Source organism: Labrus bergylta, chromosome 7 (assembly GCF_963930695.1).
Source record: "Labrus bergylta chromosome 7, fLabBer1.1, whole genome shotgun sequence".
Classification (NCBI taxonomy): domain Eukaryota; kingdom Metazoa; phylum Chordata; class Actinopteri; order Labriformes; family Labridae; genus Labrus; species Labrus bergylta.
In genome coordinates this window covers 32,863,967-32,877,318 of record NC_089201.1, presented here as the reverse complement: position 1 = coordinate 32,877,318, position 13,352 = coordinate 32,863,967, and the positions used below count along the sequence as shown (strand labels likewise).

The 13,352-nt window shown below is 39.3% G+C and overlaps 2 protein-coding genes across 8 annotated transcripts in view; both read right to left on the bottom strand.

Annotated features, from left to right (window-relative positions):
- Positions 1-8,052, bottom strand: part of ppfibp1b (PPFIA binding protein 1b) — a 34,346-nt gene extending 26,294 nt beyond the window's left edge. For 4 of the 7 annotated variants that reach the window (XM_065957437.1, XM_065957438.1, XM_065957439.1 and 1 more), the window contains exons 1-3: positions 7,912-8,052; positions 1,833-1,917; positions 570-775 (exon numbers count right to left, since the gene is read on the bottom strand). In XM_065957437.1, coding sequence (XP_065813509.1) covers positions 570-775; positions 1,833-1,896 — 270 coding nt within the window. In that variant the 5' untranslated portion in view covers positions 1,897-1,917; positions 7,912-8,052. The remainder of the gene's footprint in view (positions 1-569; positions 776-1,832; positions 1,918-7,911) is intronic. The other 3 variants (XM_065957440.1, XM_065957441.1, XM_065957444.1) reach the window with 1 other exon arrangement.
- A 1,000-nt stretch (positions 8,053-9,052) lies between these two features.
- Positions 9,053-13,342, bottom strand: si:ch211-245j22.3 (uncharacterized protein LOC563798 homolog). The gene is made up of 5 exons (XM_020660210.3): positions 11,475-13,342; positions 10,748-10,880; positions 10,448-10,597; positions 9,944-10,049; positions 9,053-9,259 (listed from the first exon to the last, which is right to left on the bottom strand). Exons 1-5 carry the CDS (start codon positions 11,543-11,545, stop codon positions 9,123-9,125), a joined length of 597 nt encoding a protein of 198 aa, XP_020515866.1. The 5' UTR covers positions 11,546-13,342; the 3' UTR covers positions 9,053-9,122.
- Between the last annotated feature and the right edge of the window lie 10 nt (positions 13,343-13,352).

Here is a 13,352-nt window from a genome sequence, read left to right as displayed (position 1 = left end):
TTTAACACGGCCTCTCGACAGATCAGACAAACGGCCTTTTATTTGCAGTGAAAAAAAAAAAAAGTTTTCTCTTCCCTAACCTTTTTGCCTTTTTATTGTATTTGTCTTGTTGAGTTTTCTAGCTGGCTCGCTTGCACCTGATCAGCCTCGGATACTTGATCACCGTGTGACAACACGTCATATTCTGTGCGTGTGTGTAACAGTTACTAATAGTTAATAATGAGAAAAGTTCGGAGCTGAAGAACATTTTATTTTAAATGCTAAACTTTTATAGGCCGATATATATTACAATTTTTGCCTTGGAATTGTTCTGAGGGCCGGGCCAAATGTGGGGAAGTGCCGTATCTGGCCCGCAGGCCGTAGTTTGGGGACCCCTGATTTAGATGAATCCAGAAAAAAAAACTTTATTGTACAAGTTTTACTTCTAGTTGGTACAAAGGTTGACATTGTAAAATCATTGCTCCAAAGTTTTCATTGGCATTTTACTAATCTGTTCATTGTCTTATTTCACAGATCTCAGAGCTTCATAAAGCATGCACGTGTCTTTCCCATCATGTGAGGTCTCTTACCAGGTGACCGTGGAGCCACTCCACTAGACTGTCAGCTGTGGAGTCGGGGATCTGGCAGCGGAGACTCTCCCTTTCCTCTGTGTCCATCAACTCCAGGACGCTCCTCAGGTCCTCCAGAAGGTGCAGAGCCCGCAGGCTGCCCATGAAGGGAGAGGTAGGTGATTGGCAGTCAAATAGTCCATTAGAGTAGTCTAGAGCCTTGGAGCCTGGGACAAAGAATCCAGACAGAACAGAGAGAAAGAAATTAAAAAGGAGCTCGAATCCAAAGAAAGACTTCTTCAAACTATTTCTCGTAATGGAAAGGAAAGACAAGAACAATTTTTTTGTCTCAGGTTCTGAAGTGATAAAAAGATTATAGCAATAACTTGGATCATACAAGGGAGAGGTGGTTATAACTTTTGCTTTACTTCTATTAATTTATTTACTAAAAGGCAGTCATTTTTTTATCATGGCACTGATATTTGATCAATCTTCAGTCCTGTGTAGTTTTAAAAGATGCGAGAGCAAATTGGTATCTATAAAAATAAGCAACTCTGATGAACAGGGCTGTCAGTCACCATACCAGAACTTCAAACTTTGATACGATACCGGTTAGAATCAAACAATATCCATAACTCTTTCAAAACCACAGCAAGAAAAAGCAGAAGTCCTGGTAAGGCAACTAATATTTAGAAATGTCTCATTTCAATTACCAAAGTCTTTCAAGCAAATGTTTGCAAACGGTCTTAATTGCAAAAAATACATTGGCAAATGTTCTGAACAAACATGCTGCCAATGCATGTTTGTAATTAGACAGCATATCGCTCGCATCACCTCCTCTGCTCCTTCTGTTAGTCAGAGACATGAACATCATTTTTGCACGTTTATTAGACAACAGAAAGGTCACAACCTGTGACGCTGCTGCTCTCTGTCTTTCACTTGCGGCAGATTTGGTTTAAATTATAACTGAAGATCTGTCGTTTGTTTTAAAGCTTCGGGACTTTTCAATACTTTTGATCATTAAAATGATAGCGCTTGTAACGTCTGAAAACACATCATGGGATCGAAAAGTAATATGAGTGATATCAAAAGCAATGCTTGACCGTCTCTAACACACATGGAACTTCAGGCTGCGGGATCTTAAACAGCAGCTATGTCACAGAGGATAACACCATTTAACCTGGAAGAGACTGCTTCTTTAGGTTTTTCAACACAGCTGAAATAAAGGAATCACAATTACATCGAGTCGAAGCATTTTAAGTCATGAAAGGTGGATCACTTTACCTGCTATGATGCCATCCATTTGCTCGAGTGCAGCTGCCAACATGTCGCTGGCATCAGACATCATCTTCAGTCGCTGATAAAAAACCTGGAACGAGCAAAGAAACCATTTAAATAAAGAAGGCTACTTAAACGTTTATTGTATTTAAGCCATTATGAATGCAAATATGTTTTGGCTCTTCTACAATTCTCTTATCAGACGCTTTTCTCCAAAGTGACGTACATCAGAGAGTAAGAACAACACAAGCAAGGATCTAGAAAAAAGGGAACAATGTGAGTAAGAGCAAACGATCAGCTTTGAGTCTGATTGGACACACAGGTGCTGACAGGAAGTGACCAGAGGCAAAGCACAACATTGAGGGCAGTTCTTGAGAGCTCTAATCAGTATAGAAACCATCTTATAAGTCGTCCTTATCAAACAAAAACCATCGTCATTACCATCATCATCATCAATAATATGGAGACCATCATCATTAAGTTAGTAGGTATTCATGAAAGAGTAAAAAAGTAAAAAAGAAATCATGATCAATACATCCATGATCATTGAGACTAATAACCTCTCAGCTCTTGGTATTGTAGTTTAGTCTATGGAATAACAAATAAAGAGTGCAGCTGCTCTGAATACAAGATAAGAAGAGTAGGACAAGGACAGCAGAAACAGTGGTTTTTAGCTTCCTAGGCTAAAATAAGAGCAGTAATGTGGGCTTGCTAAGCATGCGATGAAAAAGGTTTCCACCCAGGAAGTAGACTATAACTGCAGAACAACCTCAACAACCCCTGTATGGCTAACAAAGGCTAGTGCAGGCCTGGTTAGATATGATGATAACCTGTGGTCTGTGGCAGCTAAAACAACAAATGATGTGTTCTCTGTTAAGTTGTTCTTTCTTGAGCTGTATGCTGCAGAGTGACACTATCTCATAACTCATTTCAGAATATCAATAAGGCCATTTACCTAGAAATATTTTCACAATTACAGATCCAGCCAATAGGACACAGGAGGCTCTGTTTGGAGAGGAATGAAGATTCATTTCAGTGTGCCAGTACTGGACATCGGCCAAAGCTGCACAACAGTCTCTTTATCTTCAAACATTTAATCAAAAGGCTCTGCTGTATATCCATGCATGCTGACAAAACGCATGCAAAGGCACTCATCTAGACACACGCGCACACCCCTTCCTTAAATTGGCTGTCTCACATCCTGGGAGTGTCCTTCACTGGGACATCATTTTCAAACTTTATGGAAACCACCCACAGACCTCCTCGCACTGTTATTTGAGGATTCCTGTGGTCACGCTTTTCATTATGTGTAAAACAAGAGTGTGCACTGAAACATGAGAAACATCACAATAAACAGAAAAGTTGAATGGAGATGGGAAGAATCAGCTCCATTAGTAAACTGCTGAGGTGTTCACTACAAAAAAGAACTGACTCTGATGGAAACGCTCCTCTCGGGCTACATACAGTCACACTGCATACTGTCCCACTTCTTGCATGTCTAAAAGCAGACAAACACCATCACAGTTTCAAAAAGTCAGAGCAGAAAACAACCTCTAATGGGGCTGAACAATAAACATGTGACAAAAACCAAGCGTATTATTAAATAGTATTATAATATTGTAAAGGTGCTGGTGTAGAGATGCACGTGTTTAGGGTGCTGGTTAATCTCAGTTGGTAGTGACTTTCTGTTTTTCTGTTTTTCTATTGGCTGATGGTCTTGGTTAATATGTTCCCATTATTTTTGTTGTTGTTTTGTCTAAAAACTTAATTTGTTTTGGCCAACAAGTCCAACATCACACACTGATTGATGAAAACATTTTGATTTTTCTGTGAATAATGCACAAAAATAAGAAGGTGTAGGAGCAGAAAAGTTTTGAACTTCTTCCTATCTCTTTTGAACATGAACTTTATTATTTGAGTTTTTTATTTGTTGCTATGGATCCTGAGGATCCAGTTTGTTCTTTCGTTATGTTTTTTTCCTTTTTATTTTGTGTTTGTTTTATCTTAACATGTTCACTAAATTGACTAATAAAAAAATAAAATAAGTTGCCCCATATACTCAAATCTATGTGACAGTTTTACTCTTTTTCAGACTTACATTACTTATTTTAAAATACTGGTATAAAAGACTTTAAATACATTCTTTGAGATCGGAAATAAAAATGGCTATCAATAACAAACTCTGTACACTTCACAACACAGACTGAGTTTTGATGACTATCACTGTGTGTAGACTGAAGGCCTGCAGGGTATCCCCCTCCAAAACCTGAGTCAGCTCTTCTTTCACAGCAGCAAGGCAAATCTGGGTAAGGTTAACACATGGCTTTCAACAAACGCTCTCCAAACACACCCTGCCAAGACCAGACATGCTGCTCAGGAATCGTCTGTCCTCGTGTCAGTCAGAGCTGAACAAAGTGTAAAGACGCTGTCCGAGCACTTCCACCATGGCTTCTACCTGGATTCAGACCTGAGAACAAAGAATGCCTAATTACAGAGAAGTTCCCCTTGGTCCACAAGTCCTGGGATGCCCCCATGGTGTGTTAGTCAAATGTAAACACAACGAGTGGGTAGTCTGGAGAGCAGGAAGGATGACTGACTTACTATGTCGTCAGAGTGTTTTTAGGATAAAACAAATGCTAATCAATCAACTGGATAAATATATTTTGAATGTTTCTGAAAGTAGTGATAAAAAAATCCTTACTTTGACTTCCAAAGTCCAGAAATGCAAAATTCTATTCATTGGACAAAGAGCAGCATTTCTCACATAAGTGAAGCTTGTGCTGGTGCCCTATTGTCTGATTTCAGTCACAATACTTGATTAACCTTTTTAAATCTATTAATTTTTGTTGAATTTTACTCCCATGCAGGACATTTCCAAACTTGTATTTGCTCTGATTTGTACAATAAATCTCAGTAAGCTTACTATCAGGAGATATCGAAAACAATCTCCAACAACAAGCAAGCATCACTCTCAAAAAAAAAACAAAGTCTCCCTGTCTGCTCCTCCATACCACTACTTATACCAACCATGAGACACACAGAGGGGGCTATTGTTCAGGTTAGGGGGGGGTATCTTTACTGAGAGGCATGAGAAGACAAAGACAGGGGGAAAGAAACTGCAATGCAATGCTACAGTACACATGGCAACAACACCTGCCCACGCAAAGAGCTTAAAAAATGAATAAATACAAATAGAAGCAGTCTTGCCCTGCGGTTATAACAGCCGTGTAATTCATGGAAACAGGCAGAGAATAATGACAACAAGAGGGAGAGTGGATCATATAAAGGCTTTTTCAAACCCTTCAGGCAGGGGGAACCATCGCAAGCTCACTGGACAGAGAGAGAAAACTCAAAGTCTCTCTAGGATAGAAAAAATGCAGTAACTCCCTGTGCTCTGTTACACACAGGAAGTGGAAAAATATATAAGAAGCCATTGGGCCACTTGTCCCTAAGGGGAGAAAGGGTTTTACAGAAACCATGCAGCTGGCTTTTACAGCTTGTGTTGAGACAAGATGCACTTGTGGTAGAAAAAAAGAAGAAGCCTGGGGAGAGAGGAATTTACAATGCGGGCATAATAACTCATACAGCAACAGCAGTTTACTTCACTTGCACGTTGACCAAATCTGTGGACCTAAATGTATGCATCAAAGTCTCACTGGATAACGACACTTTCCATGTTTTGAGTCACGCAGGCCTCGACTCAGCTCTACCTTCCACAGTGTTTCCATGAGAAAAGCTTCAGTCTGGCAGGCACATCTTTCAAAATGAGTTTTATTGAGTTTTCTTGGATGAATGTGCACATTGCAATTAGATTAGCACAACAAGCACATTTCCAAAACATCCATAGTAGGTAGATACAGAAATGAGTGTGAAGATTACTGGTGTAGGGTAAGAACGTACCAAAACCCCCACACTCGAACTGTAAAACAAAAGAAACGAATAAAATAATAAGAGTACAAAAACAAACAAACATGAGGACAACAAGCATACAGACAATAGACAGGACAAGAGATAAAGAGACACACAGACTTGACAGACCATCTGACAGAATATCTGATCTGGCACATCTTGCCGTGTTTTACTTCAAACCCTGATGCTATATTCATGGTAACTAGTTTACTTTTTTCTATAGGCATCTCGTATAAGTCTATTTCAGTTCTTATTAATGCCTACTACTGCTGTAACTGATTCTTTATTATGTTATGAGCAAACTGTCTGACTGTGATTTTATTTCTTTGCAGAACTAACCGTCATTTTCTTAAAGCTTGTGGGTGCAAGAAGTTGAGCGTTGCATTAAGAGTGGTGTGTTTGCTGATTCACTGGGTGTAGACACAGACGAGGCATTCACCCGCAGCCTGCAGGGCGCTGCTCAGGAATAACCTGCAGCTATTTCTGCAAGCAGGATACATCACCACTCATTTTACACCGCCAAACAACAAGCCGTATGAAGACGAAATGTGTGTGAGCCTTTTTCTTTATCTTTGACTAAACCCACAAGACATCAGCGGGTGATGTAGTAAATCAACCACAGACTGTAAATATTAAAGGTATCAAGTATCAACGTACTAAACAAAAGACGGAAACTGGATTTGGAATTTAAGATCTTCCATTTGATACCTGATAGCTCTGAGATGTTTTCAGGTTGTACACATGCAAAAGATCATGGCAGCATTTGTATTTATGTTGGACGGCTGCACACATTCTTTTTATATTACTCACAGCTGCTCGTACCTCAACTTCACCTCTATAGGAGTTTACTTGTTCCACATTTTGCAAAACACACACGTGGTACTGAGGGATAGGTCATGTAAATCAAAACAGCTGAAGGTTTACACACAATTGCCTTTTCAGGAAAGCTCCATATAAGCACAACAAAGAAGTCGATTGGCTGCAGTTTCTCCAGCCAACTTCAACATTTTTTCCAGGACTCCTGAGTAGTTTCTTTTTGTCTGCAGTTCAGAGCAGACAAAAAGGGAAACGAAGGACTTCTGACCAATTTCCCTTTGAAGGAGCTTTATCCCAGACATGTCATTTATTATTACTCTTTAATTTATCACAACTAAAGTGCCTCATGAAGTCTGGCAAAGCAGAGGTAGGAGTAACACAACTTCCTAAACTGTGGTGTGATGTGGCTGGATTACAGCCATTATTACCTTGAGAGCATCTGGTCTCTGTTTTTAAAGACACTTCTATTGTTTTGCATCTGAGAAGGAAGAGCAAACAGTTTAAAGAGGTCGGCTGAGGGCCAATACACCATCTGATCAAATGTCAAAGAATTCCCAGACTAAAAAACTCTGGACAATCTCGTTAAAGTTCACCTAGGATAACATATACTGTCATTTACAACTCTGTTTCTGCACATTTACATTTAATCTTTCATATTTAAGACGTTAATGTTTAGTTAAATCCTGGTTGTATAGATTTAGATTTACTAATATTGTGTTTTTTGCTCATATCGTGTGTTTGGAAAACCTGCTGCTGTAAGGACACAATTTCCCAGTTTGGGATCAATTAAGTCATTCTATTCTATTCTGTTCTATTCTATTCTATTCTATTCTATTCTATTCTGTTCTATTCTATTCTATTCTATTCTATTCTAGTCTGTTCTGTTTTCTTTAAATCACAGTAAATCTCAACTTTATCACCATTAATATAGAACAACTATAGTCTCACTTCCAGACAAACTCAAAGAGGAACGACCGAAGACAAAAAAAAGGTGGCCTCAGGCACGGTGTGTTTCTTGCCGTAAAGTGTTACCGTGGTTACCACAGAGTCTGGAGATGTGGCAAAGTCATAAACTAAAGTTAGACCGACTTTCTCACGTCTTCCCCCCCACACTACTGTGAACATAGGCTAATGTTGTCGCTTTAGCTTTAAAGACTAATGGTACACGAAACGGTACCCAAACCGTTAATACAAATTCACTAAGAAGGGAATATAAAAAAATAATGTGAGGACTTTAACAGACCGTGAACATTCATCAGACACAGTGGAAACTTGTTTCGACTACAATTTGTTAACCCCTGAACACAACCAAGCCAACGGAGAAAATAAATCACGGGCCAAAAACAACCGACTTCCTTACCGTTACCGAATCTCCTCTCGACGAGAGTTGGTAAGTTTCCTGTATTTATAATAAAAAATTCCAACGGTTATGTTCCTAAACGTCTCCGTGCCCACCAGTGCTACCCCCGGCTGTCCGTCCACATCGCTACGCCATGATGTTAAAGTGACGAGATTGTTGGAAAAGTTAGGACGTCACGGCTGGAAAATCCCGCCCTGCTCCTCCTGGGAAGCAGGAGTCCTGATGTGTTCAGGTAACGTGTGGACGGTAGGAATTCAGAGACACATTCGGGGTTAACACTAATGAACACGTTTTCAATTGAACAGATTATTTGATAACGATTAACTTTAATGCGTTAAGTTTACATGTAAAAGCTAAAGCAAATCAGCCGTTGTTTCTGGGGCAACAGTTGAAGACTGTATAAGTATTTGGGGTCAAGATGTTGCATATCTTTAATGATGATTGAACGCAGCATTCCGTGATTCACATTTACAGACGTACAGGTGACATCAGGTGGTCAGTGTGTGTCATTAGTGAAAGAAGGATCATTTATTCTTAGAAAGCGGCTAAAACAAAATGATTTAGTTATCATCTGAAACTATCTATATATCTGTAGCCAATCTTACCTGACACTACCGATACATCAGCCCACTATAATTCTCACCATCACCATGTCCTGTGATAACTTTGTTTATGCTTGGTTCAATGTGAATTTTTATTTTATTTTATGGTATGTAATGAAGTAAATTGGCTACCCCTTGCAGAGATAGATAGATAGGTAGGCAGGTAGGCAGGTAGGTAGGTAGGTAGCTTTTGGTTAGATGTTTCCATATGTTGTGTCTGTGGCCCGGTGAGAGTTAAATATGACTACATGTTCAGCATGTATAGATAATAATTTGACACAAGTAGAACACAACTGTTTCATGATTTATTACTCAAAGATATGCAGATAGACAAAAATATAAACTACTTCAACCAATGCAGCGACACCAACAAAATAACAAAACAGGGTAAAACACATAAATGAGTTCCTTATTATAGAAGTGCAAATTCAATTTAAAAAGTGCCTTAAATAAGAAGTGCTCTCCAGTGAATAGCCTGTACTTTGGGGTAACCCATTAGGCCGTACACTTATTTGGAAGATCTGTTGCTGCAGCAATTCCTGAAAATATCAGTCCAAACTTCGACCGGTTCCTTCCTTGCAGCTCCCATTTGAACACAAAACTTTCGGGTCAACCATGGGTCCCCAAAGCTGTGTCCATCCTCAGAGGCCTCTCAACCTTCACGGTGCTGGGGTCACATTCCAGCATCTCCCTGATCCAATCATCATCCAGCGCTCCCTCTATGAACTCGTCCAGACTGATAATGGCTGCAGACATAACAAGGACGGACGGTGATCAGAGACAAAGGGCAGAGGACAGACTCAATCAGGATCAGTTCTGTTCCATCTTTAATCAATGCCGATCTGTAGCCAGGATACTGCTACCGAATGCTTTGAGCAGAATATCTTTTCTCATTAAGGTGTGGAAACTCTTTCTGATGTTGTTGGATAGAACCTAAATGTATTCATTATGGTCTGTGCTGCTATGTTAAGTCTATATGAGGTGCAAACTCTGCCTTACTGATGATTCTGACTGACTCCCACCCATATGTGTGTGTTTTTTTGTTTTTGTTTTGTGTTTTGTTTGTTTTCTACCCAGGACCGTTTTTAAAAGAGGGGCAGTCTCTTTTTAAATGAGTTTTTGCTGTCAACTTTGGACATCTAGATGTGTGCCCCTTGCCTCTCTTTTTGCTTTTTGTGATACTGCTGGGTGTTCTTGTCTATCTTGTATGTCTGTATTGTAAAAAAACAAAAGAAGCTATAAATAAAGTATTAAAAAAAAAAAAAAAAGAGATATTTTTCTGCCTGGTTCACTTCTGTGTTTTTTTTTTCTTCTATGCATTCCTCAGGTCATGTATGTAATAAAAAATGTTGGTTTATACAAACAGCGCTTATTGTGAGTGTGATGTTGCCATCTGAAATAACAGTACACCTTGATTTTTTCTCTCTTACCATTATTGTCTTTATCTAGTCGCATAAATATCCTGTTGGTACATTCTTCAGCGGTCAGCGGGTTGGGTTCAGTTAATGCTGCTGCGACACTCATCTTATAAACAGCCTGTAAAGAAAGGGTAGTTACACACATTAAGATTTATCCTCATAGTCCACTGCACAGCTCCTACATTACACCTTTCGTACATATTGTGTTTTTTTTATATATTTCATATTTTATGTTTTTAAATTGTATTTTATATATTGTAATATCTTCTTATTCTGTATTATTTAAGTTGTTTCTAGTTCTGCTTTATTTCCTTGTTAATTGTTTAGCACCAATACACCAAGTCAAATTCCTTTATGTGTAAATGTACTTGGTAATAAACCCAGATTCTGATTCTGATTCTGATTCTGATTCTGAAACAAACCATTGGGAGTGAATAGTTGGGTTCTGTGGGAGCATCTCAGAAGTGAGCTCAAGTTCAAAATGTAGGTCTTTACTTTTATTTTATGCACACGCACCTGCATGATGTCCAGCATTTCCTCTCTTGTAATGGCGCCGTCCCCGTCTTTGTCATAGAGCTTAAACGACCATTGAAGCTTTTCCACAGCTGAACCTTCGATAAGCATGCTGATGGCCATGACATACTCTCTGAAATCAACCATCCCGTCCTGAAGAAAAAGAATCCTCATTAACGATGTGGTTTATTATTCACTGTGTATGGACAAATATAGAACAGCATTACCAAGTGACATGATGTTACTGTAGACTCCAGACTCATCAACTACGCAGCCTTAAATCCTTCACAGAACTTTTCTTACCCCATTATTGTCCAGTGTGCGAAATAACTGCTCTGCATACTCAGCTGACTCACTGCCGACAGTGCCATTGCAGAAATGCCTTTGAAACTCATGAAGAGTGATCAGCCCACTTGGACATTCAATAATAAACTTTCTATGGCAAAAAAAACAAAGACGAGGGTTAGATTATTTTTGCTTCAGTTGTTTTACCATACAAGAAGGTCCAGATCAGAAGTTTGAATGAAGTGAGTATAATTTGCAGCAGGAGACACTTGTCCTTAGAATAAGAAGACTTAAGGTCAACCCCATCTGCTGCCTGTGGAGATTACAAGCGTTTGAAAAGCTTGTGTACACCCTGGGGATGTGGGCACTTAGATTATTAGGCCAAATGATTCTAACATGTTACTAAAACATGGCTTAATGAAGGGTACCAAAAGTGTCACATGGATATTCAGTGGGACACTAATGAAGTTTGTACCACAGCAAAATAAATTAAATATAGAGATAAAATGAGGTAAAAAAACCCAAAAGGCCAATGATATCCTGTTATATGACATGCTCAATACAACAGAATGAAACCTAGTGGTAAACTTGAGAGCTGCAGATCAAGCTGCATAAACACAGTATTAGCTCAAATTAAATGTTTTCACTTACATTGCTGATTTAAATTAATCTCTTAGACCTGAATACACAGTCAAAAATGAAGTACATTTTCAGAATGAAAAAACAATAATTTAAAGAAGCCTACCTGAACCATTCATACAGCTCTGTAACGTAAGACTCCCCTTTCCTACAAGGTAATGTAGCAGCTTGACCCATTGTGTGACGGAGCAGCAGCAGCTTTGCATTCGCTGTTGACCTTTTATACCCACCAAATCCCAGCTTATGTGATGCTTTCTTAATTGAACCAACCACTACCTTACCACTTTTGACAAATTACTTGTGGCTAATCTGCTTAGAGAGAGGGGTGACAAAAAGGAAGGTTGTCAGAGACAAATTTAAGTACACAAAAAGCAGACGGCTGCATCTCAATCGGCCTCATCAAAGACAGAAAACAGAATTCCCTAATGTTAATAATGCCTGCTTCTCTGTCTGATGTAAATTCAGATATAGATAATCCAATTCTACAATTCACTGAGCAGACTCTTTTCTCCAAAGCGACGTACATCAGAGAGTAAGAACAACACAAGCAAGGATCTAGAAAAAAGGGAACAATGTGAGTAAGAGCAAACGATCAGCTTTGAGTCTGATTGGACACACAGGTGCTGACAGGAAGTGACCAGAGGCAAAGCACAACATTGAGGGCAGTTCTTGAGAGCTCTAATCAGTATAGAAACCATCTTATAAGTCGTCGTTATCAAACAAAAACCATCGTCATTACCATCATCATCATCAATAATATGGAGACCATCATCATTAAGTTAGTAGGTATTCATGAAAGAGCTGGGTCTTTAGCTTTTTCTTAAAGGTGCAGAGGGACTCTGCAGATCACATGGAGTTTGGAAGTTCATTCCACCACCGGGGGGCGACAGAGGAGAAGAGTCTAGTCAGAGACTTAGGACCCTGTTGTGAAGGTTGGATCAGACACCTTTCATTGGCAGAGCGTAGTGGGGGGAGGGAGTGTAGACCTGGATGAGTTAAAGTAAGGAGGAGACGTTTTTGTCGTTGTTTTGTAAGCGAGAAATCCAAAGTAATCCAAAGTTCTTGTTTCATTTAGTAAATGTATATTTATTATCTTGACACCCTGGGAAGACGGTCCAGACATGCTGATAGTAGCAGCAATAATGCAATAGACAAATACAGTAAGTGCTTCGTCATAAGCCCCAAAAACCAATCAGAGAATGAACCTCCTCGATGGCAGGAAGTGGTAAAGATGCAAAACATTTTAAACATGAAAATGACCTAAAAGAAGCTGACACTAAGCACGACACGTATTAAACACAAAGTTCCCCTGCTTCCCTGCTGTTGTCTTTCAAACAGAGGCGGGAGCAAAAAAAAGAATTCTCAGGAAAATAAGCATCTCTTAATTTAATTAAAAGCTCGACTGAGCACAGTTCAGTGTGCCACCCAGGTTTGTTGTTTGTGTCTGAGCAGATATGTCCAAAGGCACTTCGGACTTGTGAGTTTGCTGCATTTTTATATTTAAAAAAATGTCTTATTGGGGAAATCCTCTTAATATAACTCTAAATTCTTCCCCAAAACATTTAAACCAACAGTGGGCTGGCAGAGGGGCTTCACAGGTCCACATAATCCACATCTGTGCAACAATACAAACATGAATATTTTCACAGATTTGGTGAACTGGGGGAAACAAGACGCTCCATCTCATCACTAAAACCCTTCAGGTAAAAGAAATGCAACGTAAAACTGTCAAGTGAGAAATGAAAGTCTTTATATGTGATGTTTTGATCCAGCAGATGTCGCCCTTGAGCACCAGCATGAAACCAAAACAACTGGCGCTGCATTGTTGTGTTAGCATGCTAATGCTAGCGATCTTTATTATGCTGGTATCTTCACACTGCATGTAAATTTACCTGAAATGAGCGTGATCTAGAAACACAGTTAAGCACTGAGTACAGTATGTTATTCTTCTTTTCTCTAGTCCCTCAATTAAACAACTTTTATA